Consider the following 25,587-nt stretch of genomic DNA (forward strand, 5'->3'; position numbering starts at 1 on the left):
AGAGGTTGGAGCTCTTGAATCTTCTCGGATGACCTTTCTTCAGGTGAAGTTATCGTTAAAATAAGTTGATGCTTATGTTAAACACGATTAAGTTTGTATTTTTAGAAATAATAAGATACATTTAGTTGTTATCCATCCTGGAACCGGAGACAAAATTCCCTTTAATATCAGGAATACAGCAGCCACCTCACAGGTACCTCTGCACGGCTTTTAGCCGGTGTCGCAGGGAAACAAGTAAAATCCATCACTGAGCATCACACCTACAATTTATTTTCTTTTACAGTTGCATTTTTAAACATTTTTTGTGTGCGTGGTAGGGGGTATTTTAATAAATCGGCCAAGGTTGCCCCTCAGACTGCTGCTTAAGCAAAGCTTTCAGCTGCTCACCATGTGTTTAGACGAAAAGCGCCGTGACGGGCTCGTCAGAATCAGGTTTTAAATCGGGTTTTAAACCGGCTTTAAAACCGGCCCAGTGACCAACCGGGCGGGGCGGGGAAGCGCTTCCGGGTCCGGCCGGGCTGCGCTGTCATGTGACAGAGGCTTAAAGGGGAAGCGGCGGAGCCGTGCGGGTGGGCGCTCAGGGTTGCGGGCTCTGGGTAGCGACTTCCCCCCCCACCCCCCCCCCCATCAGGTACGACGGTGGTCTCGCCCCAACCGTTCTCCCTTCCTGGGGCGGGTGGGGGTGGCTTGTACCACTGCGGCTAGGCGGGGGGAGGCGCCCCCCAACACTACGCCTTTCCCCTCCTTCGAGGGGCCGCTGACCGGGCGCCCTCTCGTCTCGCAGGCCCGCGGAGGTGGCGGAGCGCCGGCAAGGCCCCAGCCATGGCCGATGTAAGTGCGGGGGCTTGGGGCGCGGGCGGAGGCCTGTGGGGAGGCCGGGGCGGCGGGAAGGGGGAGCCGCCCGCTGCGGGAACGCGTAACGAGCCGCCGTCTCTGCCCGCAGGACCTGAAGAGGTTTCTGTACAAGAAGCTGCCGAGGTCAGTGGTGCGGGGCGGCGGGGCCTGCCCGGCTCGTCGGGCTTTTTGGGGGGGGGGGCGGCTCTTTTTGTTGATTAAACGAGCTGGAGGTGAAGGCAGCTCAGCCTGGCAGGGGCTCCTTTGGGAAGGACTGAAGTTCCGCCATGGGGAGTGAGCAAAACATCCCTCCTGACACGGCTGGTCATCCGGGATCATCCCCTCAAACAGCCACGGACCGGGCGTGTGTGTGAATACAGCCAGCCGGGCGCTTGTTAAGTGAGAACAACCATCAAAGGCTCTTCCTTGAGAAATTACATTTGATTAGTAGTTCTTTCTGAAGTGGAAAGTTCCGTGTGTTTTTCTATATCTCTTCTATATTTCTATATATTTCTTCTATCTTTTCTTCTATATTTCTGTGTATCTCTTCTATTTTTCTATCTATTTTTCTATACTCTTATTGTATATTTCTTTTTCTACTGCTCCAAGAAACCACCTATACCAAACAGTACAAGTCCATTTCAGTAAAATATTAACTCAGTGAACACATCACATTTTCCATATTCCCCCCCTGCCTTTAATTATTTGTTCAAAATAATCTTTGCTACGAGTTATTCTGGTTTTAAAACGGTCTCCCCGTTTTTTGCAGTGTTGAAGGTCTTCACGCTATTGTGGTCTCAGATAGAGACGGCGTCCCTGTTATCAAAGGTAACTTCGACTTCTTACTGTGCCCTGCGACCGAAATCCTGATTGAACAGCAGAGGGTGGACATGTACAACAGAATCTTCTCTGGTTACGCCCAATAGCTGAATATCCGAAGCTGAGGAATTAAATTAGATTTCTATTTTAAGTTCAATAGTTGGCTCTGTATCTCTTTGAATTTATCCCTGTATTTGTGTGCATGCAGTGTCCTCAATAATTGCAGGTGACAAGTTTTCCTTGGTGAATAGTGTTGGACTGGTTGCATCTTCAGGTCACTTGCAGCCTGATACAAAGTCCTAGAGAGAGCTTATCAGTATTGTGTTGACTTGGCTGGTCTGTACTCAGAAGCAGTTGCATCCAACTTTTATACTTTGGGGGTTTTTTTCCTTTTTGGTACTGTAATTTTTATCCTATCTCTGCAGTCTTTGTTTAAGATGTTTTAACATTGTGGGTAAACTAGTTTAAGAGTACTGAAGACTACTGGTTCAAGTCTTGGAGGGTTTTTTTTAATGTCCCAAAGTATTTAAACACCTAGCAGAACTTGCACATCCTCACCTGTTTTCATTCAGGGGACGTGGTGACAGCAATGAATTCAAAAGCTGGAGCTGGTATGAAGAGCAAAGGCCACAGAACCAAAGTGCCTTCAGCACAGGCTGAATATCCTAAAGGAAAAGCCTGTTTCTTATGTGTGCTAGGGAGAACGCTGGGATAATGAGCACTAGTTGTGTACAGAGTATTAAGTGATGCATAGCTCATGAAGATTGTCCTGTACTTGTTGCGGAAGTGTGTAAGATGTGTTATGGTTCCCCGGCACCAGCACTGAGCTGGATAAGGAGCTGTGATACAGCCAGACATATCTTGTAAAAATACCTTCTTGTTTTATTCCAGTTGCCAATGATAACGCTCCAGAACATGCACTGCGACCTGGCTTTCTGTCCACCTTTGCCCTTGCCACAGATCAGGGCAGTAAACTAGGACTTTCTAAAAACAAAAGCATCATCTGCTATTACAATACGTACCAGGTGAGTAACTTCCATGTAGCCTGAGCTGTTCCTGAGCAAGGGAGAGGTGACTTAAACTCTGCTGGATTTCCACTTCACTGCTATTGAAGTATTTTTGTTCTAGTTCTTATATTGCTTACATGGCCAAGCTAAACTTTTGCACTATTTGTCAAGCATCTCTTACATTTCTCAAAACAGAGATGTACTGGTTGAAAAGGGTGAACTTTTATGAACAGGTGGTAATCAGGAATTTGCAGCAGGTACTGCTCATATGGTCTTCAGGATGTTACAAAGGGTTTATGTTCTCTTACAGACAATATTGTTTGTAATTAGTGACATCTAAATTTAAATAAGCACATGCAGCCTATTTCATTGCTCCTCTTGCTGTTAGTATGACTTTGAGGTAAGAAAGCTTTGAAATACCACTCACATTTTTTACAAACTGGTTATTTGTGTCCCGAAATCCACCGTCTACTAAGTTTCTTCTCCTTATCAAGTTCTAGGGGTCTTGAGATCTTTTTATTATGACTGCAGTAAACTGGCCAACTGCTTAGTCCACAGTATCTGGTTTTGTTTGGGAAACAAATGGGTGAATGAGTTAGTTGACACACATTGAGTACGTTGCTTTGCTTCTCTTGGTGTTAACAGCTTATTGTCATGCTCGAGGTTCCAGTTTCCTGTTAGTGGAAGAAGAGGTACTGCTGTACACAGAATAGCATTTTAAAGCGACAAAACCTGCCTGCCCTCTCGTTACCATGCTCTCCACAGGGTGTTCTGGAGTGATTGCAGGTGAATGATGCTGCAGGACACAGGGCAGAGGGAAACACCAGGCTTTCCACATGCAGCTCCCTGTACTGTGGTGTGAGTTCTCCTGGTGTTTTTAACTCTGAACTTTATGAAGTCGATAACACAGAGAAGTCACAGAACCACAGAGTGTTAGGGATTGGAAGGGATGAATTTGTGTGCTGGAGCTCTGACATCCAACATGTGTTAGCCGCTGGCTGAACACTGTTCTCTCTCCTTGCAGGTGGTGCAGTTCAATCGCTTACCTTTGGTAGTAAGCTTCATTGCCAGCAGCAACGCCAATACTGGTATGTGTTAATGCATATTTTAAATAGTGCAGTATTTTAATACCCGGGTGTTTAAATAATTGAAAATCAATTGCCCAAATTTACGTCAAGGAATATTAACTTTGCTCCTGCTATGAATTTTGTCAGTGTATTGTGAAGGGGAGAAGGGAAAGTGTGAGTGAAAATTCATAGATTTTTTTAGGTGACTTGCTGAAGTTGTTCTGTTAGAGATATATTTCTCATGTGTTTAACCTTACCCTTTGCTGTGTGAGTGTTCACTGCACCAGCAGTTGTTGTACTGTACAAACCAGTTGTTTGGTCTCTTTCTGTCAGTTCCGAGTTATGTTCTGCAGTAACATGCAGATTCTCAGTTCTGTGGGGTGGGGAAATCCTTCACCAGGGCACCTGGGCTTGCTGGTTGAGGGCGTTGGTTAGTGAGAGTTGGAGCAAAAGGGATTTGATTCTCACACAGCTCTGTGGGCCTCAGCAGCTGCAGGAAGCAGCGGAGCAATAGTGGAAGCAAGCAGCAGCGTGGAGGGGAACTGCGTTACTGGGCTGTGCCTGTGGTGGTGCTGGGGGCTGCAGGCACCCTCCTTCAGGGCGCTGCCCACCACTCACAGAATCACAGAATCATTTCAGTTGGAAGAGACCCTCAGGATCATTGAGTCCAACCATAATGTAACTGAACTCAGCACTAACCCATGTCCCTAAGAACCTCTTCTAAACGCCTTTTAAACCCTTCCAGGGATGGTGACTCCACTGCTGCCCTGAGCAGCCTGTTCCAATGCCTGACAACCTTTTCCATGAAGAATTTTTCCTAATATCCAATCTAAACCTTCCCTGGCGCAACTTGAGGCCATTTCCTTTTGTCCCATCACCTGGGAGAAGAGCCCAACCCCGTCCATGCTCCAACCTCCTTTCAGGCAGTTGCAGACAGCGATCAGGTCTCCCCTCAGCTCCCGTTCTCCAGGCTGAGCAGCCTCAGCTGCTCCTCCCGTGGAGGGTGAGAAGCTCAAGTGAAAGACTTTGTGTTTTGGAGAGCTCTGCCCATGACTTGGAAGGAGAGGGAGCGGTGTGGTTTGGAGAGAGGCTTCTTGGTCATGTCGTTTCATGGGATGTTGTCTCTTCTCTCTTTCCAGGGCTGATTGTGAGTTTGGAGAAGGAGCTCACGCCCCTATTTGAAGAACTGAGGCAGGTTGTTGAAGTTTCTTAACCTGATGGTCTAGCCAGAGTGCAGCATCCCTCTGCAGCCCAGTGGACAGAAAGATTCAATAATCCTCAGTCAAATAACACGTCTCGGAAGAAATACCACAGCTCCTTAGTATACTAAGTAAGAGTAAATTGTACATAGTACTGAATCTGAAATGATCTACTAGTGTGTTGTAGGTGGATGTTACTTTAGGCCATGCTTCTTGTATTGTGCAGTACTGGAGAGACCACCGGCATAGCTCCCATGGAGTTTAGCTCAGCCAGCTGAGCCAGATGTGCACGATGCTCACACGAGCAACCCACAGATCTCTTGCTTTACAGGGAACCAGGCACGCGTGGGCTTTATCCTCAGGCCAGCTACCACTACATGTCGGAAAGCAGATGGGTTGTATGGTGTTCTGAAAGATGTGGTTGAAGGAGTATTGTGAGAGCAAGTTTACAAGCAGTGATGTGTTGGTACAATCAATAAATATCTCAGCTTTCTTACGTGGGTGATACTTTGGCGAGGCAACGCTACTACTCTGGATGCTAGCTGCATCCTGCTTCCATTAAGAAGAAAACTATTTCTATGAAAGCTGTTGCTTTAGGGGTTTTCCTGATGCCCAGAAAAAAGCACCCAATAAATGTCTCACTTCTTCATGGGTTTTTTGCGTAATACGGTTGTGAAGATCTCATGTCTCATAGTCTTTGTGTGGGTTCATCACTGGTGACACTCTCAGCTCATTTACCCTTAGGTTTTCCTAAGTAAATAAATATAAATAAAATACAGTATTTTTAAATGACAGATCCTGGTTCAGTCTTCTGTTGCACTGTAGTACTCTGCTGCACTTCAGCTTTTCTGTGGCGAGAACAGGCCTCAGTGTTTGTAAATGTACAAAATCCAGGAGTTTGCAGGCTGAAAACCAACCAGCGCGTCCCTTGGTTGGGGGATAAGGACACAGAGTCCCGTGTTGGTGCAGAGGTTAGTGCTGGCTGCGATCCGCTGTTCCTTGCCTGCCCCACCTCGTTCCCTTCCACATTCCCCTCGTGATGCCTCCAGTGTAGACATCCAGCGCTAAAACCAAGCACTGCTGGTGGAAGGAAGAGCTCGTGGCAGGTTTGTGCCTCAGGCTGGGAAAGAGGGCATCATCCTCCCTTGCTTACACCTTGACCACCTTCAGCATCGGGCAGGATGAGGAGAGAAGGTGGTGCTGAAAATAAGGACTGGGAATTCTTGGCTCAGAAGCTCCCTCAGAAATTAAAATTTGTCAGTCAACCTGTATTCCTTTGAATAAGCTCCTGGGTTCAGTTTTGTTGCTGGTCACTACGGAAGCAGCTGGAAACTGAGCCCCAAGGAGCTTCTGTGTGTATTTCTGGTAAAACGTGTTCATGTTCCAGCTAAGGCCTGCTCCTGCTGAGCCTCCGTTCAACGCCTTGGTCTGACTCTGCCTCCTAGAGCAGCCAAACACACTTTCTATTGATGGCTTCAGTTCCTGACACCGTGTGCTGAACTTGCTTCTAGTATTTGGTAGCACAGCCTGTTCTTGTGAAAAAGGGAAGGCTGCTTTTGTGGTTACACTTGGAGCTCCATTTCCAAGCCGTTTTCATAGGAGAGTGATGCTGTTGGAGAATATAGTCTCTCTCTTCCCTTTATCTTGCCTCTCTCTCACACAAACTCATCAAAGCTTTTTAATTAAATGAGATGCCAGTTTGTTAAACCACTTCTTTAAGGGAGAAAGGAGGACAAAGCTTTAACAGGAATGTCGAACACATTAGGTAGTTTTATAATGACATTTTATTCAGAAAACAGTCTGTATAAAAAAAATATTTACAAATATTTTGAAGTTGAAATAAAATGCTATTCTTATGTTCAAATCTGTGTTCTTCTTTTCTTCCAGTATGTTTTACCCTTTCTCCTCTTCAGCCTTCTCACAGTAAAGGCATCTCTTGGACACTGCCCTGCCACATCTTTATGTGGTGCTTTTCTGTTACTTGTTTAATATAAAGCAAGCAGCGCTTAATTCTGGAACGTAGTTCTGGACAAAACCTCATTTTGAGTTCTCTGCGTGGCAAAAAAGTACAAAATTCAGCCCATTTTCAAGGGGGACTGTAAGGGGCCCAACTTGTAAAGCTGTGAACAACGCTGGTGGCTGCCACAGGCAAAGGCTTCTGCAGAGCCCTGTCACCCACCCTTGGAGTCCAGTGGCAGATCTGTCACATGTGTGCTGGGAAGCAGGTGCCTGTTCCTAGTTTGTAAGCAACTGTGCTCGTGTGGTGCCGCTCACCGTTACCTATAGATGCTGTTTGAAACAACTGTTCATTTGTAGCCATCACTGCGGTATAATTCTGAACTGTAAAAAACATACGTGACCAGAACCGTTACTCATCCATCACCTTGAAAAGGGCCTTGAAATACTCTCTGGATTGTAACATAGATATTGTTTACAAAGATGTAATTACTGCTGTCATTTTTCTTTGGGTTTGGAGCCTAAACAGGTAGTACAAAAGGAATATTTAATGTTTCCAGGAAGGACTGGTTTTAAACAACAGGGTCAAGGTTACAGACTACTCTGCTAATGGTTAGTTGTGATGGAGCCTGCAATAAGTTATCAAGAGTGCTCTGAATAACCACGAAAGTTTTAAACAGTGGCTACTTCTGCGATGAGTGAACAGCTGTTTGAATCAAGAGTGCACTGCAGACATAGACCACGCATATCAAACCAACGCTGATTTTGAAACTGTCTCCATGTGTGACTCGACAGCCCGGGAGCGCTCAGCTGTACGAATCCTTTGTGTGCAGAGCTGCAAGCAAGTGTCCGTGTGCAGTATCCACACGCACGTGTGCCCACCGTGAGTACTGGGGACATTGGAAACCGTCCTCTTGTAAGCAATGCCCTCCCCTTGGCAAAGAGGAGCAGAGGCGCTGCGGGCACGGCTAGGAACTGACAGCGGAGTTACGCTGCTCCACTTGCTTCCGTATTTGCGCCTAGAACAGAAAGACAATCCGTTACTGTTTGTCTGCAGGCATGTGGATGTGGGCAAGTACGACCAACCCAAATACCAGTATTTTTAAGGAAGCAATGCTTTCAAGCCTTTACATTGTCTTCTCATTGTTTCCTCCGTGACCTGACACATGCGGTCTGTGCTGATGTTCCACCTTGTTTACCATCTACACAATGACATCCTTAAAGATGGAAGCCAATTCTTCTTCATGATGAATATACGCTAAAAGTGCATCCTAAAAATGCTGAAGTGCATTTGCTGGTTTATACATTAAGCAAATCTACATGTTCCAGAACAATTTTTCCCTTCTTGCAGACAAGGAGAACTGTAGCGCTTGGGAGCTGCAGCGTTGGGGGGTTGATGATGGCTGCACCGAGGGTGCACGTCACTCACCAGTTTCCATCGCAATATTTTAATCCACTCATCAGCTTCTATTCCAGTTTTCGCGCACAGGTAGTATGTCCTTAGCGGGAACACTAAACTGTAAGTAAACAATTAAAAATATTCATTATATTGCTAGAAGAAAGCAGTAGCTCTTCCTAAAGCTCAACGCAGCTGGCCTGCACCAACAGTTGTTTGGACAGGGCAGGGAGGCTGCGCTCCTGTTCAGTCGCCAGGTTTACAGGCAAGAATGGTTTACAGTCACTCACAGCTCAGGGATGTGCTGCCCGAGTCCCATATGGACAAAAGACCCACATTTGGGCACAGAAGTGGTTACTGTGTGACCCGTAGCCATGTCTGAACTGGGAACTGGAACGTACCTAAGTTCCACGGGTCTAGGGGATGATTATACGTGCTTACAGAATTAGGAAAAGAAATGCCCACTACATATAGACCTGCACCTTCCCTGCCAAGAAAGCACTCGTTTGCCAGCAGTAATTTGGCAAAGCCATGCAGAAACGACAGAGGCTGGTTGACAGAAAGAGGCTTGTGATTTAGAGGAACATCAGGGTTGCAGGGCAGCTTTCAGAAGTGTCCAGTCATTACACTGCAAACTTCCCTGGCTATTCTGACCTTTCCAGTGAGGTGGAAAAAGCTCAGCAACTCACCAGAAACAATTGACTCTTTCCTGGGAATAGTCGAATTGCACAGCTGAGCATTCAGTTAAGTCAAGTGCTCGAATCGGTTCTGTGGCCTTGGAAATAAAACGGTTTTAACACGGGAACAAATGAAAATAGAAGAAAAGGCTGGTTCAGTTCAATGCTTCTAGAGGCACACTAGGTTTTTCCAGGCATAGATAGGCACAATAGCTGTTAATGACATAAATCCAAACTAGCAAACGTAACATCAGCACTGACATGAGGTGAATTGAGCTAAATATATAAAAAAGCCAGGTTCAGATCTGGACAAACAATAGAGGAGATCTCTACTGCAGGAAAGTTGGAGCTGGATGCAGACTGTTGAGGGTAGGGTCAATACATTCAAATGTAACTGACACAGCAGCAAATCTGGAATCATGTTGAGGAGACAAGGGGATGGTTATAGGTCTTATGTGGCCTAGCCAGCTGTTGGACATTTAATTAATTCCCAAGTGCTTTAAAAGGATGAAGCTGGGTAGTGGCAAATGGGGCTGAAGTGGGAGCGATGAGCCTGGCTGTATGAGTGGTGTGTATTCATCTGACTCCTGGGACAGGTCCAAGAGTGCTCAGGTGCAGGGATGTAAAGTGTGTTTGACTACAACACCTCTCCCTTAAAATTTTGCTTTTCCCTGAAGTGTGAGGGTCCTCCTTTGATTTGTTCCTCTCAGCCTTGCACTCTTGAGCACCTCAGAGGAGGCAGCTGAAGCAGAACAGCTCGTTTTCTGCCCAAATACTCTCAGCTGTTCCCATGGTCCTTCATCAGGTGTTTGGAGGCACCTGGTGTCTTCTCCCCTCTCCTGATGTTTTCCTCTGGTGTAGTGTATAACTCACAGCCACCACACCAGAGGAAAGCCACTTGTGCTGGGGTGTGCTAACAAATGCCATCTCATGGCCACCACGTTGCGCATCTGTTGGTATCTGCAACCCCACAGCAACAACCGCAGTGCCAGGAAACACCAGAGGAGGCGGCTGTGTTCCCAACAAAGACACCTTCTTGCCTGGTAAGTCACAAATGCTGCCCAAATGTTTTGATAGCTGCCCTTTGAAATGTTATCCCAGAAACTTGAAATGAAATGAAAACTGATGGAAGATCATGTAACTACTGTTTATAAACGGTGATATTTGGTGAAAGAGGGCAGTTGTGTATGTTGTTGTATTAGAATGTGTTAGAGACTTGAAACAGGATTTGGCAGAGGTAAACAGTTTGGCTGTGTTTATAAAGGAACCTGAACTGGAGGTATTGCAAGGGTGGGGAAACTCTAGATGTATTTATTTGTTTAAGTTTAAGACAGAAATGGAACAGCAACTGCAAGGACACGCTGTTTTCCCCCAATGCAGCAGGTTAATCTATGACAGAGTGCCAGGATGGCAGCTGTGTTTAATTGAATGGTTTTCCATGTATGCTGTGTGATCACTTGAAATAAAGGATGCAATCAAGTAATTCTGCAAATACTAGTAGTATATTTTGCAATGTTTTAGTAGCGCTGCTGTCTTGTTAGGTCGTGTGTCAAAGGTGCTGCTGAAAGCTGTGTTGTGCTGGTAGCTTAAAATCCATGGAACAAAGCAACCAAAACCACACTGTTAACAACAACCGTATCAAGTAGGTGAGACTGACAGAGTACAGTAAATGTTTTCCAACTGTAAAACTTCCTCTTGTTGAAGTCATCAGCAAAGCCCTGACTTTATTGGAAAGGTACGACCCCTCTGACAGAGTGGGAGCTTTAGCTTGGGAAGCTGTGATGTGGCTGCAAGAAGCCAGAGATATGAGGAGGCTGCAGCTGCCTCTGTAGAGGTTTTAAGAGTAGAACTGATGTTTGCTACTTACTGTCTGGTCTTTGAAATACTTAAGTTCATTCCTATGCAGTGTAAACCACCTCGTCTTCCAGTTCTGAAAGAGCAAGAACAGATGGTAATTGTCCTGTGAGAATTTAGTGTGATGTCTCTGAGGAAAGAAAAACCTTTAAAGCTGTTGACATGTTCTGGTTTACAGTTGTGCTTTGTTGTTGCCCAAACACACACTGTTCCCCTCTGCAGGTGGAGCTACTTCAGCTCTGCACTGTCTGTGTCTTCTGCGGGTGATGGAAAAGTGGAAGGAGCAAGAGTTTTCCTTACCTTGACTATTTTGCCTTGTTTTATCAAATATCCTTCTTTTGTGCCAAGCTGTGAAGTAACAAGGGATGCGGGTTAGAGACTGAGTTCTGCTTCTATTTCCCACGTCCCCCCCTTTGCCCACACCCCTAAGATGGAAGAGCAGCCTGTTCTGGGGGAACCTTCTTGTGGCCCCGTGCCTTGTTGTCACTCAGTGTGGATGGGTCCACCACTGAAGTCAATCTCTCAGACCATGCCTCCCAGGCAAGCTGATGGCCTGAATATTGAGAAATTGGGTTTTGAACTGTTTCTCTGCCCTATGAGTGGCCTTATGAATTCTCAGATACTCGCTGAAGCTCTGTGTAAAGACTTAATTGTGAGGCTGATGACCTCTGAAAACCAAATTCTTCCCAAGTTAATTGCTACTTGCTCTTGATAAACTATTGCCTTTTTATTGGTTGTATGTGGGAGCAGAGTTCCTTTGGAAATTGAAGTGGAACTTGGCCATGAAGAGAGACATAGAGGATGTTCTTTTATCAACTTCATTAACCCATATTAATGTAACTCTTCCTCTTTTTCTCTAAAAATAGAGTATGTCATTAAAACTTTCTGTTCTGAGCAATGCTGTTCTGGACACACCACCTGACTCGCTTAGATATGAATTACTGGGGGTTTAAAGTCTCTGATTACTGTCTGAGTGAGTCACAGATGTCAGAGCAGGTGGCCCAAATGGATATGAAGATGTTCTCTTGTTTCTTGCACCAGTACGGTGTAGTGTTTAACGTGACACAGCTTTTCACTGGGCTCAGAACCACTAGGGCTGAAAGGTTGGAGGGTCTTCTCCGTCATTTTGCTCTGTTGTGGGTGTAAGTCTGTGTCGGAATACAGCAATGCCATCTCCAGCTTCGAGGTGAGTCTGAAGTAATGAAGTCCAAATGTGAAAATGCCCAAAAAACCCTTTTGAGTAATGTATCTATTGGGATATAGGTACTGTCATTAACTTGGTTGTACCATGCTTCAGTTGGAGTTTCATTTGCCAAATGCTTCTCTGCCTGTCTTGCACATCTTTTAATATATATGTGTATGTATATATTTTTTTTAATTTAATTTAATTTTTTTTTCAAAATATCACTTTTAAACTGACTTAGAAATTCAGGTGCACTTTCCTTCTTTCCTTTGCAGTTAGGAAGGATGCTGTATTTTGCTATCTGGGCACAACAATTTCACCAAATCAAAAAGACTACAAAAAAACCCCTAATAAATAATGAGTTTGTCAAGACTACTGTCCGTTTCCTGTCAACTAATCCTCATATTCACTGAGTGAGACAAAATGTGGCAAATTCCGTAGCTTTAATTTTGCTATTTAGTGTAACCCTCACCTGTGGGGGGCAAGGGAGAGACTTCCCACTGGCTGTAAAGGATGCTTGGAAAAACAAGGGCTTGCTGTGCAACACTCTGTGTGTTTACGAACACATAAAGGGATGAATTACTGCTGTTATTCCAATAATCATACTAAACTTGGGCCTAGAGAAGCACCTCTCACACCAGAACACAACTTACTGAGGGAGCGTTTGGAACAAGATCGCTTTCTGTCCTTCCCGTCTGCATTGCCGTGTGAACTCGGACGGACTCGTAAATGGAAGGTTCTTCCACTTTCCGCGGGTAGGGATGCTTCAATACAATTAAGGTTCCTGCAGAGAAAAGGAGCAGGGTTGAATCATCTGGCAAGACAGTCTTAGAAAATAACTGGTAGTAGTTGCCTGTTTGTAAAGGATTAGCTTTAGCTCTTGTACCTTTTTAATTCTAGGGAAAGGTGTTAAACTCCTCAGGATCTCTGTGACACTCCCTGTAAGGTGTTTTCCTTCTAAAGGGGCAGGACTTGGGCCACATCCATCCCAGAAAACAATGAGATGCTCTAAATTACTCTGCCGTCCTGATAAAACTAGATGACTATTTCTAACATGTATCATATTAATAGGTTACACTCTGTGAAGGGTATTTTCTACAAAAATCCACCACACAAACCGCAGAGTTGGATTCATTTGCCCAGTGTCACTTTCTCGGCTCTGTTGTGTTGCTCAGCATCCTCAATGGCTGGGACACTTGTACCTTGCCTAATTCCCTTACCCCTGCACAGCAGGGGTCAATTTGTTCTTACATCTCTGAAAACAAGACTGAAAACCCTCTTCACTACTTCTAAGCAGTGCCTAATTAAACCCCTTCTGCAATGCATGGTAAGTGGTGAAAAATCAAGACAACAACAGAACAGGACCATTAGACAACCCTTAAAGGCAAGTGTCATGTCCTGCTTGAACCTGCTTTCCAGTTGGGAGTAAGTAGGTAATGCAGAACAAATTCAACCACGGTTTTCACAGTTAGAGCTGAAATGCAGACCAACAACCCACTGTTTGCTGTGTAAATCACTTAATCTGTCAGAGCTTCGGATGCAGACTTCCCAACAGCAAGCACACATTGCCACCACCTTTAACTGTTTTACCATAGATCTTTCCAGTTAATAACATTTTGATTATAGCTTTTCCTTTTTCTCCAAAAAAAGGTCGTGTTTATTGCACCTTCTCTGCATGATTCTCAACAGTGAATCTATTACGCTATTCACAATAGCGAAGAACCTTCTTAAGACAGTAATTGCTACAGCATCTAACGTCACTCTTTAAAAATAAAGTCACGCCACAGCAGACACGGCTCCATTTGCATTTTACGCTGACATTGTCAGCTCTTCAAAGAGAAGGGATGATAGAATTGGTAAGAACTTGGATTTGAAACCTGCAGCTGACTGAGTAATTTAAAAGCGAAATAACGTTTAAAGTATAGTTTGTAATGGCAAGGGGGACAAAGGGAAGTGGAAAAGTTGTATTTGAAGTACCCAACTGAGATCTGTTTGCAGGCACCGGGGGTGTATGCAAAGGCGATCTATTCAACTGGCAGTCGGCGAAAAGTCAAAATCAGTTTAATTCTCTCTGGCCTTGCAGAAAAAAATGCTTTATCCTTTAAAATGAAACTGAGAACTCCCATCACCAGTCTACACAAACTACTCTCAAGCTGTTGCAAAGAATCAGAGTAGCATCATCTGTACACCATGCACAAAGAGCCCTGTTGCAGAACTAGTTCAACATTTTGTACAATATTTGTTTCCTAGCAAGTTCTCCATGTTTTTTCTCCACAAAAGATACTTTTATAGAATCATTTGATAACTAAAAAAAGAACTAGTAAAAGCTGCGCTGTAGCAATATTATTCTTGCACATTTTTGTGTGATATCTATTTTTAAGGAAGAACGACAATCAGTCCCATTGCTGGAAATGTTAGCTTCAAGTGACTTTGGCTTTTTTGGTCTGGGTAATGACTTAAAGTTTTTATACATTTTCAAAATATTTTAGGTAAAAAACAAGAAAGCAAACATGTAAAAATGACACGTTGGCTGTGTCACTTTGAAAAAAGATAGAAATATAGAAATATGATAGTATATTGCTTCAACCTTGTTACTGACTAGATTCAGCTTGGCTGTTCAATAAGCTGTTATATCTTGCAGAACACAGTGGCCACAATTTCCTTTGAATTATCTGTGTTTCAGAAGGAAGTGTGCGTATTACTCTGCAGAAAAATAGATGCAAGGCCACGTAGCCATTTGGAGTGTCAAATGAAGCTGTAGTGAGACACGGTTTGTTGGGCTTGAAGCACAAACCTGCAGCTGTCCCAGTAAGAAGGAACCACTGTGCCCCATAGACCAGTTTGCTGTGTGTTCCAAGTGCTGATCAATGTCTGGTGTGTCTCTTCAGACACAAAACTGGCTCCAGTGAGACAGAACTTAAATGGAAAATAGTGGAAACCATTATATATTCTGTCTTGTGGGTCTCTGTGTCTTCCTCTCTACTGCTATCCACGGTAAGGGAGGGCAGGAGGTTTCTTGATGTGATGTTTGAACGGCTTTTCTTGTTCTGTACCACATCCAACTTAAAGAGGTTTCACAGAGCCAGCAGAATCTGATTAGGGAGCTTTAAGGCGACAAGTGAGCCCATCATTCAGCAGTGTTGATCCTGTCCACAGAGGTCACATAACACCAATGCCTTGAGTACTAATGTCTGCAACACATGCAGCGAAGGAATGGGGAAATACGAGTTTTATATGTCAACCGTAATCTTCACAGCGTTAGGCCTGGGGGTGCATGTCTGATTTCACAGGAAAAATAGCTTGCTGTGCAAAAGATGCATGTAAGCAACTCTGTGTTTGAAACGCTCTTAAAAGCAACTTAAAAAGAGAATGATTTGAAAGATACAAGTGCCATACTGAGTGTGCCGCTGTGGTTTTCTTGACAGGGAAAAAAAATTGCAAAGCAAACCTTGAATTTAATGCTTGCGTTACAAGAGCACTGGTGCATATTTAGTGTGTGACATACATTAGTTATTGCATGTACCAACTATTATTTAACTGCTCACTTGCATACATAATTACTACTACTCTATGAGTTATTTGCATATACTCTCTACACAGGATACTGAAGTTTTTGGCGCTAACTTGTGCTGATGCATCTTCAACTCTTAACATTTGAAGCTAAACCTGAAACTGGTGTTGTCATGGTTATATACTTCTGTTTCTCCGGGGATTCCGGTCTGGTGGTGTTCAACACATTTGCACAAACCAAGTTTAATCTTTTGACTCTTAATTGAGGTAGCACATTGACTGCTAAAGCAGCCTGTGCTTTCCTTTTTCTTAAAAACAAGACAAACCCCTGTGATGGCAGATGGTACCAGTAGGTTGATCTACTGTAGACAGAAAGGGAGAGGTAATACAGGGCACATCCCCTACCACTGTAGACTTCTTCATTGGATGAAGAATAGTGGAGCTAAACGATTTCAAGTCTCTTTTCCATTTATCTCATTGGGGGGATTTCAGCTTCATAGTTGAACGTGTATTTCCATACTGAACACCCTGCTTTGGTTTTGCCCTTGTTGAGAAGGTTGCACTCCCTCCCAGTACATGTGTATTTTGAAATGCTTCTTTCTCTCACCCTGAGAAATCAAAAGGAGCTCATGCCCCAATTAGCAAAAACCCAGTAAGCTTACATGTAGTTTGTCTTCAGAATACTCGAAAGAGTTTTTGAAGAGGAATGTCTTAGATAATTGAGTTTAATACAAATGTGAATTCCTGAGGGTGAACACTTCAGTGGTAAATCTACCTGATAATACATGGGAAGATCCTTAGACCTGTGTGAAGCACGACTACAAATATGTTCATACAAACGTATGGCTCTCCTTACCTGTTTCGCTGCCAATTAAAGGCTGATTTGCAAAATGCATGACTAATTCCTTCAAGCTAGAAAATTCATTAAATCCAAACTTGAATGAGGTTCCTATGTGTTCAACGTGGAAGTGTTTCACGGAATCTTTTCCCCTAAAACACACAAACAAAAAAGGAAAATTTGTCAAGGCATTTGGCGTGTACAGTCCTTAAATAGCAGCTTCCACTATGGCAAATCTGGCCCAGATCACAGGCTGAAAATCTCTGTCCTAGCAGAAGTACTGCTGCTATTACTGCCCCTCACTAATACTCAACACATCTGAGACTTGGGTTTATTAAGAAAAATCTGATTGTTGCTTTACAGATACGAGATGATGGAAGCCTAGAAAGGTCAATTTAACTTAATTCTTGCGGCTATCAGCAAAAAGACTTACAAATGAGGTTTGCAGCCCTGTGTCTAAGCAGGATGATATCCCTTTGCTTACTAGCCCTTAGTCTTGATAGTGCATCTGTATTACTCTGTATGTGTCTTTTGTTCTCATTAAAAATGTCTTCTGTTTCTCTTTCAAAAATAGGCTGCCTCCTTTTTGCACACAAATGGAGATTTAATAACCTAAGTTTAGATACGTAAGGCTTTAGGATTTGTCTGCTCATCTCTGGCGAATGGTTCCTCTATGGTGGGCACTGTCCAATATGAACCAGGGTCCTTTTTGGTTCTTTTTCTGTCAGGGAAGTAGCAGCACCTGTTTGTGAGAGCTGATGGTATTTAGAGAAGTGTGCAAGGACTCGCTTCCTGGACGAGGAATTATTTAGATTTCAGAAGTTGGTGAAGTGCAAGTATCTCTCCTGTGAAAACGTTACTTCTGTTAATATTACTAGCACCCAAAACAGTCCAGAGAAAATCTTGTCTCAGGGAAAGTGTATGTAGCAAATATACTGAAAATATAGTGAAGAAAGGTGTTTATAGTGTCTCTTTCATTCTAGGGGAGGTTTAGATTGGATATTAGGGAAAAATTATTCATGGAAAGGGTTGACAGGCGTTGGAACAGGCTGCCCAGGGCAGTGGTGGAGTCACCATCCCTGGAGGGGTTTAAAAGGCATTTAGACAAGGTTCTTAGGGACATGGTTTAGTGCTGGAGTTGGGTTATGGTTGGACTCTGATCTTGAGGGTCTCTTCCAACCAAAATGATTCTATGATTATTGTCACTTCCACAAGAGATTATCATTTCAAACACGTATTTCAACAGTACTCAAGTATACATCATGTAGTACTCATGATATTGTATAATAGAACATGCCTCCGTCAACCTCCCGCATGTGTAAACCAGGTGCAAAATAGCTGATGTGACTTTGCCGCAGGGTTTTCATCTCTTCATTTAATTTCATGGGAAACACCATGTTGCAATGAGAGCAACTTCTACTCCATTTCCCAGTTCCTTTTTAAAGTTGCCTAATGCAGCTGGGGAGGGGATTTCAGGCAATGTGTCATCTCTCTGCAGCTGTCAATGAAACCCTCAAGGGATGTCTCTGAGCACTGTTGCCTTTAAAAAAACCCTATAGTAATGACTGAAGTTCCTTGTGGGGCAGAAAGTAAAGCTGTAGAATTTCAGGAAAGAAAACAACTGCTAAAATTAGGCTTTACACAAAAATGTATCAGAACAAAACTGAGTGACTTATTCCAAAATGAAGTTTCAATATTAGTCAAAAAAATTGAAAGGAAAACTTAAGAGAACAGTAGCAAATTATTAAAACATTTTAAAACCTAATTCAGTATTTCAAGGGAGCAGCTTCACCAGAAATTTCTGTAAGAGAATAAAAGATCAAACTCCAGTTTGGGACGTTCAGTTCACATGGTAATGCAGAAAGTGACTCTTGTTCCTACATGGGGAACCAAACTAAAGACTGGAATTGGCCTGTAGGTCTTTGCCAGGTCTTCTAAGGCTAGAATTTGTTAAAGCAGCAAATTTATTCTCATTAACTAACACTTTAGCTTTTGTTTCCTATTAAGAGAACAGCTCTTCACATTTTGTTTTATTACAATGGATTGTTTCCTGATTGCCCTTGGCAACTGCCTTCAAGACAGATTATTTTTTTTTTTTAATTGTTAGAGGTAGATTAAATAATATTCAGTTACATTTTACAGTCAAAAATATTAACCAGAAAAACAATGATTCATTTTAAATATATATAAAATATAAATATATAAATATATATATTTTTTTAACAGAATACTATTACTTATAAATGCGACTACTCTCTTTCCCAAGACTTGCATTCAATTCAGTCATTGCTACTCTGAATACTTATTTTGTAACATCACCTACAGATCTACCAGGCACCCCCCAAGCTCCTTGTATGAATGGCTATCTATAACGGTAATAATTTCAGCAGTGTATGTACGGGCACACTTGCTCCTGGGTCTTCTATCAGAGATAAGTGAAGTGAGTCATGTTTGCCTTTTATAACAGGGTACATGCAAATTGCATTTTCCTCAGTTTCCAAGTGATTACACTTCCAAATTATAACAGCTCCTGGTACCGACCATGCAGAAAGTCACAATTTCAAGGGCGTATGCTGTGTTACCATCTATTAAGGCATTGAATAACTACCACCATTATATTCATCAAAGTGACTTTAGCTGAAGAAGTTATGGGGATTCAGCTGAGCTGTGGTCACTAATTGTTCAGTTTGAGGCAGAAATGGGCTTAAAGGCACTAGCTTTAACTTTCATTGAAGGGGCTTAATATCTCATACAGTTACCAAAGGCTAAAAATGTATTTAGGGCTGGTTACCTCAATCCAAGCACCTTTTGTATGGTCTCTCTAAAATATTGTGGCTTCTTGGGAAATTCCTTGAATGTGATTGAGTGGTGAGTGCCCAGGCCTATAGGCTACCTGTGCTCCAAAATGTCTGCATCCTGATCGGATGTAAATTGCTGTAATTCTGATGACTTCAAGGGCCTGATATCTTGGGAGATGTTGTTTGAACTAGTTGTGTGTTACTGGCTAAAACCGAGTCTTAGCTCAAAACTGAGGAGTAAAATAATCCAGGAAAACATTGTATTGTCCCTCGGATGACGGTTCCTATACAGTGATCCAGAAACCGGTGAAGTTTTTGCCTATTAACTGGTATATTTACTACAACACTCATCATAAAACTTCTCTATTCCCATCAACTGTTTCTTAAACTCTTGTAACTGGTGTACAGGTTTTTACCATGCAGACTGAACATCTACAGGAGACCCATCGAATTATGGTTTTTGCCAGCAAGATTAACTCATAGTTTGCAAAAATGAGAGCAATTTCCAAACCAAATCAATTTTATTTCTCTTCTAACAAAAAAACATTCAGCTGTGTTATATCATTAGGAGTATGTTTTAAAACAGTTCAAGCCCTAGTAAGAAATCTGCACGTCATCTCAATGCGTGAGACAAACTGAGAGTAAGTGAAGAGTTTAAAACCGTTAGATAAACTGACTTGTTTGCACACCATACCGTACAGAGAGGGAGTACAAGTCTTCTCTTTCATTGCTCTTCCTCAAGAGATAGCTTCCATCCTGCCCATTGGAAAGCAGCAGCGCTTCTGCTGCGTGTCGAGTGAGGTTACCGTGGTACCAGCTGGGAAGACACAAGGTGTTAAAGCATCATTAGCTCAGCTCTTGACCGGCGGTTTCCACTGCTAACGCTGCTGTGATTTTGAGTTACCATCCTTCTCACAGGCACATGCACGTTGCACAGAACTCTACCCCGTTCAGCACACTCCTTTTGACAAGCTCAGAAAACTATTATTTATTGGTTTTAACTATGAAGTTGTGTGCAAACAGCTGACATTTTGCTCTATCTAAAAAAAACCCTTGCAAAAGCAACAATTTACCCAGGTCTCTGCTGATAAGGTTAAAGCAATTTGGGGTGGTATACAGGATCATTTGCCTATTTTCAGAATCTTTACTTCCTGACATATCTACACACTTTGCTACGTTTCCTCTTTTGGGGCAAACTCCTCTCAAACTCTGTGTTTCCCGAACTCAGTTCACGTGCACTGTTAAGATCTGCACTCATTCCTATTAAAAAAACCCCGCATGCTCCCCTTTTTTGGTTCCGTATAGCTGATTAGACTAGCAATCTCAGTTTCAGAGTTGATAATTGCTGTCATCCATTCTTGGCGCTTTGACTTTGTCCTGAATTACATTAGATCTCTCTGTCCTATACTTGTAAGCGTGTTTGTGTTGTGGAAGGACCACGCTATTTTTCCTGCTTTTCAGAGTGTTCATTTGTTCTTTTCTTTAACAATTCAAGATCCTTCAAAGAAAAACGTTAATGAAACTTCATTTCCATGTCGCCTGCAGATCAGACAGCCCTTAGGTATGGCAACTGTTTCTGCTAATGCTGTTGACAAAGAAACCACACGGATATTTTGCAAAACATTTCTGCCTATATAAATAGGAGCTGGTGAATAAACCTGCAGCTGGCGTCAGGTGGATTAACTTTTAAAAAGTATCCGAATGCACAAGGAACACAAACACTCATCTATGGTTAACCCGAGGATGAATGTTGAGTGATATATAGTTTCAAAGTGTAAGAAAATTAAACTCATTGTGGTAGATATTTTTTTTAATATTAAAAAAAAAAAGGATGCAAAACCTTCCAACATCTACCACCATAAGAAAACCACCCAGGGTAAATAACTGCTCTGAATAACACTGAGCCTCAAGGATGTATTCGCATCTTAATTTGAAGGAGAAATGCACTGCACTGTTTGGTGGAGTGACGAACAAAGCACTGACTTATTTCATTTGGCTGGACACAATGATTTTTATGTGCTTTATTCCAAAACTGACCCTACAAAATAGCCTCCCTAGTTCTCTGTTCTCAGCATGCTGGATCTTGGATCAGATCTGTCAAGGCTTCTGGTGGGTGGTTTGTTTGTTTGTGTTATTTCATTTTTACTTTTTTCCCCAATATCAAACCCTGGAAGTGTTACCTATCATCTGGAAGTCACAAAGGGCTCTTTTTCATTAGGGAAAAATGAAGTTTTAGCAACATTTTTAATGGCACACAACCCAACAGAGGTCGAGAGAACCAACAAAAGGGTGAGAATGCCAAGATAGGTGGCATGCAACCAAAATTGTTGTTTATCAGACGTCCTATCAATGTGTCACACTGAAACGCTTAAGCATACACCTATGCAAAGTACTTTGTTGAAATACAAGGGTGTCATTTCACAGGAAAAATAATTTATAAATAGAACTATGAGGAAGTAACATTGGTGTATCCAGTCTCAAATTTCATGTCTTCTAACTGTTGGCTTTCACTAGTTCAGCTTCTGCTTTTCACTTCCATTTTCTCACTCCCTTCTTTCAGCTGCCTTTGTTCTGATTTCCACCCATTTCTTTTGCCCGCTTTCTAGCTGTTGTAACTTTGCCCTTGTTGCCATGAGAAACATAGATGAAAGAAAAACATTCTTATGATAATTTGCCCTGTCCCAGTCACATCAGTTCCTCAGTTCTCCAGTTTTATCACCATCTGGTCTAGGCCTGTGGTCTAATTTCTCTTCTCTTGCTAAAACTAAGCATAACATGTATCGTCCAGTCTTACCAAATACCATCTGTCAGTGTATTGTCAAACCTGGAGCTGGAGGAAGGTAAAAACTGTGCTGCAAGGGATGACAAAAACCACTTCAACTGCGAAAGGAAAGAGGTTACAAAAACTTGTTTCCTCTTGCCCCATCGCTCTCACCTCCAAAAGACAAACAGCATCACTGATGTTGGGACAGAAGCCGTGTTACCAGACCAGCCCGTAACCACTCGTATGACGGGATATTCCACATTCTCGTCTCTTGTGCAAATAGAGTGAATTGCAGATTGGAATTCCCCAAACTCAGGTTATGTGTGACCAGCCACTGCAGTGGGCAGGGTGTCCTTAGAGCAGTAACAGCAATAATATGATTGGGAAAATATTTGGCCTCAGAAATAGCCAGAGAGACCCTCAAAGAAGATTCACAATGTCCTTTTCCTTTAGGCTAAGATGATTGTGTCTCCTTTGAGAAACTTCAGTGCCCCCTTTTTAAGTATTTTTGTAGATTTAGGGAAGAAGTTAATGAATGAGGTAACGCATTTTTAACAACGTGTTCTGATTTTGATCTAGCTTTTTGCTAGCCACTAGTTCCACCTATAAACACATTGACAAGGAAGCTGAGAGAATGTGAATTTCCACTTTGAACTCTTGATTGACCACCCAAACTCTCAAAATAAATATAAGCCGCTTCAGACTGAACAAAATAGCTTGGGTTTTTTGGTTGTTGTTTGGTTTGGTTTGGGGAGGTGAGTTGATTGGGGTTTGGTTGTGTTTGGTTGGTTTGGTTGTGTTTGGTTTGTTTCCTGTGTTTTGTTGGGGTTTTTTGTTGTTTGATTGGGTTTTTTTAAGCAATGCCAAACCCATCACTCTTGATTTCCTTTGTTGTGATGTAAAAGGTCAAAAAGTTCATCCTTACAAATACTGAGGCTCTGGAGAAAAACAATCCAATCTGAGAAACATCTGTAGATATGTCTAGATCTTTCAGTGACTGTGTAATCCCAATGGTAAGTGGGATGCTCAAATGTTATTTCTTGATCGTTTTTCCTGTGACACATGGGATATCTCTAGAGCAGGGTAAAATAAAGCTGCGGTTTGTATCCATTGACTTTTTCTTTTCCTCTTCTCCCTTCCTCCAGCTCTGATATTCTCAGTTTAATTATAGGAGTATTAATCTAGAACAGCCCAGCAAATACCAGGTCAGGTACCCAGCAGGGAGTTTTTTATGCTGTATGCCCATCTACATTGCAGTCAACTTTCTGTTTTGATGACCAGTTTTCTGAGTAAACTACAAGGATATCCTGCTACCCACTCTCCTTTCTCTTAAAAGTAAAGCAGCACTTCCCATTTTACACTTCTTCAAACCTTTAGCTACTTTAATTTTTGAACAGTAAAGCAGAAGCTCTAAAATAACCTGTTTTGGATTCCTCCCCAAAGGAATGTGAAGGTCAAAGCTGCTCATTTGAATGATACTTGACTGTTGGTCTTTACTGTGGCAATGACATATATTCCTCACCAGAATCGGTCTCAGTTGTGCTAGATACTGTGTCAGGTCTAAGGGAAACTCAGCACTGTGATAGCACCAGGGACTAAGTTTAGGGTAAAAGCAACATTGTGGTGGCTAAGAATTGAATGTTACGGGCAGGAAAGTGACACACTGACTTCTCACAGCCAAGGAAGTATTTACATTAAGAGATCTTTTAGACTCTGCTACCAGGATGTTTGGTGTGTCAGGACTTCTATTGGAAAAAAAAAAAGTGGCTTTATTATTAGCCAAAAATAATTGTTTGTTTAATAATCTGAAGGAAATCTGTGCTTGGCATTTCTTATTCTTCTTTAGTGCGTTTAACTCAACTGACGGAGATGCTTAGTATTTTGTGGCAGGGTGAAAAGTGTGGGTTTTCAATACAAGTGTAATTAAAATAAAGAAGTGACAGCTTTAAAAAATGCATGTTTGTAGCCTTCTCATCTGTACTGGTACCACACCAGGCACCACGTCAAGCTGCAGTCCTACAAGATCATCTATGAGGTTGAACTCCTTGCCAACCAGGGAGGCTGTTTATAAGCACAGGTTACCGGCATAAATCAACTCAGACTCTATAGTCTAAATGAATAAAAGTCTGGGAATTGGGAATCATCCTTCCTACAGCAGCTGCAGCTCTTCCCCTTCCCCCCCCACCCCCCAGATACTTTTTTAGGATGAGTGTTATCTTACAGATGTAAAAGAAAAGTATATGATGGCCACTTGGTACCATTGCAAAATTACTTCCATTTCATATTTGTTATATGCTTCAGAAACAGGCACTTAAATAACAGGTTCTTCTAAATATGGGAAAATATCAGCAGTGTGGAGATACTAATTTCAAGTCTCTCTGTTACACTCCAATTTCTTCACTAAGTGAATTAATCACACCCCCTGCTTTGCTCCCCATGATTTGGTCCTTATCTGTAAGTACTCAGGAACCAATAAACATTTAATTTTGTATTTATTCTTTTTGAATGCAGAAATTACATCAGAGACACTTTGCTTTTCCAGTATCTTCACTATCCTTTCTTATGCTTTGTCTCCCCTTCGCTTGGCTGCCACCGACCATTCCCTCCCTGGCATCCCAGTGCCACCTCTGCTGCTCCTCCAGCCCGTGTTTCTCCTCACCCATGGCAATGCTGCCGGCGAGAACACGACCCAAACCTTCCTCCTATAAAACCCAAAGCTAACTGGCAGGCAATGCACAAGTCACACTGGATGGGGAACGAGTTCTGTTGAAACCTTCGGCCTTCCTTCTTTCGCTCCTCGGGTTTTGCTTTTGAGTGAGGGCAATACCCTTATCACAGCTGGGATGTGGGAGATCTCTGTGGGGAGATGGCCAAGGGGACAGTGCAGCTCTGAGGACAAGCTCTGGGTTTGGTGATGCCTTGAGAGGCAGGTAAACAACACGGCACAACCCGGGACACACAACTCAGGAGGTTTCAACATGGCAGAGCTTCTCTGGGGGAAGCTGTAGCCCTCTAACGGTCCACTACATTTGAAACGCCTGCCTGAGCTCTAATTTCATAGAATCACAGAGCTGTTTCAGTTGGAATAGAAACTTGGGATCATAGAGTCCAACCATAACCGAACTCTAGCACTAAGCCATGTCCTTAAGAACCTTGTCTAAATGGCTTTTAAGCCCCTTCAGGGATGGTGACTCCAGCACTGCCCTGTGCAACCTGTTCCAATGCTTGACAGCCCTTTTCAGGAAGAATTTATTTCTCCGACCCATCCGCAGCATCCTCTGTGCACAGGAGCCTGCCGGCCTCTCAAACACACCGCAGGGGCCAGTCGCTGGGCTTCCCCGAGGGGCTGCACCCCGTCCTGGGCTCACAGAGCCCTTCAGTGGCCTCGTTAAAACAAACCCCAGTTTATCTTACACTTCGTTTCATTTCATAGAATCATCAAGAACTAGCATCTCCTGCCCCATCGGGCAGCCCGGCTACTTCGCGCAGGGACTCCCCGGTGTTATGACCCCCGACCGCCGCTTACCCGAGCGCCTCCAGCTCCTCTCCCGGCGGCTCGGCGGGACACGGCTCCCGGCGCTGGCTCATGGTCCCCCCCGGTTCTCGTCCCGGTCCCCGCCCCGCCGAGGGACGCCGGCTGCCGGCGGCCGCCCCCGCGGGCCGCTGAGGAAGTGAGGGAGAGGAC

At 43.2% G+C, this 25,587-nt stretch overlaps 2 protein-coding genes across 3 annotated transcripts; one reads left to right on the forward strand and one right to left on the reverse strand.

The window, feature by feature from the left end:
* The first annotated feature begins 482 nt into the window (after positions 1-482).
* On the forward strand, positions 483-6,790 carry LAMTOR3 (late endosomal/lysosomal adaptor, MAPK and MTOR activator 3). 2 transcript variants are annotated; one of them, XM_065062357.1, is made up of 7 exons: positions 483-631; positions 785-831; positions 944-978; positions 1,604-1,662; positions 2,545-2,678; positions 3,685-3,748; positions 4,867-6,790. In XM_065062357.1, the coding sequence occupies exons 2-7, from the start codon at positions 823-825 to the stop codon at positions 4,938-4,940; spliced, it is 375 nt and encodes a 124-aa protein (XP_064918429.1). In that variant the 5' UTR covers positions 483-631; positions 785-822; the 3' UTR covers positions 4,941-6,790. The 2 variants fall into 2 exon arrangements, with proteins under 2 accessions (XP_064918429.1, XP_064918430.1); XM_065062358.1 differs by having other exon boundaries at positions 521-569.
* Positions 6,693-25,587, reverse strand: DAPP1 (dual adaptor of phosphotyrosine and 3-phosphoinositides 1). Its single transcript, XM_005515240.3, has 9 exons — positions 25,429-25,587; positions 19,833-19,955; positions 16,359-16,492; positions 12,646-12,776; positions 11,110-11,157; positions 10,823-10,885; positions 8,968-9,053; positions 8,312-8,399; positions 6,693-7,901 (listed from the first exon to the last, which is right to left on the reverse strand). The coding sequence occupies exons 1-9, from the start codon at positions 25,488-25,490 to the stop codon at positions 7,851-7,853; spliced, it is 786 nt and encodes a 261-aa protein (XP_005515297.1). The 5' UTR covers positions 25,491-25,587; the 3' UTR covers positions 6,693-7,850.

The sequence above is a fragment of the Columba livia genome, chromosome 4 (assembly GCF_036013475.1).
Source record: "Columba livia isolate bColLiv1 breed racing homer chromosome 4, bColLiv1.pat.W.v2, whole genome shotgun sequence".
In the NCBI taxonomy this organism is placed as follows: domain Eukaryota; kingdom Metazoa; phylum Chordata; class Aves; order Columbiformes; family Columbidae; genus Columba; species Columba livia.

What these genes read in the sequence shown, in the direction of transcription:
- LAMTOR3 (XM_065062357.1), top strand. An exon ending in CTGTACAAGAAGCTGCCGAG is followed by an intron (nt 979 to 1,603) that starts GTCAGTGGTGCG and finishes CGTTTTTTGCAG; the next exon opens with TGTTGAAGGTCTTCACGCTA. An exon ending in CGGCGTCCCTGTTATCAAAG is followed by an intron (nt 1,663 to 2,544) that starts GTAACTTCGACT and finishes GTTTTATTCCAG; the next exon opens with TTGCCAATGATAACGCTCCA.
- DAPP1 (XM_005515240.3), bottom strand. Translation starts at nt 25,490, where the DNA reads ATGAGCCAGCGCCGGGAGCCGTGTCCCGCCGAGCCGCCGGGAGAGGAG. An exon ending in TTGTACTCCCTCTCTGTACG is followed by an intron (nt 16,493 to 19,832) that starts GTATGGTGTGCA and finishes TGTGTGTTTTAG; the next exon opens with GGGAAAAGATTCCGTGAAAC. An exon ending in AGTATTTCAAAGACCAGACA is followed by an intron (nt 9,054 to 10,822) that starts GTAAGTAGCAAA and finishes TTTATTTCCAAG; the next exon opens with GCCACAGAACCGATTCGAGC.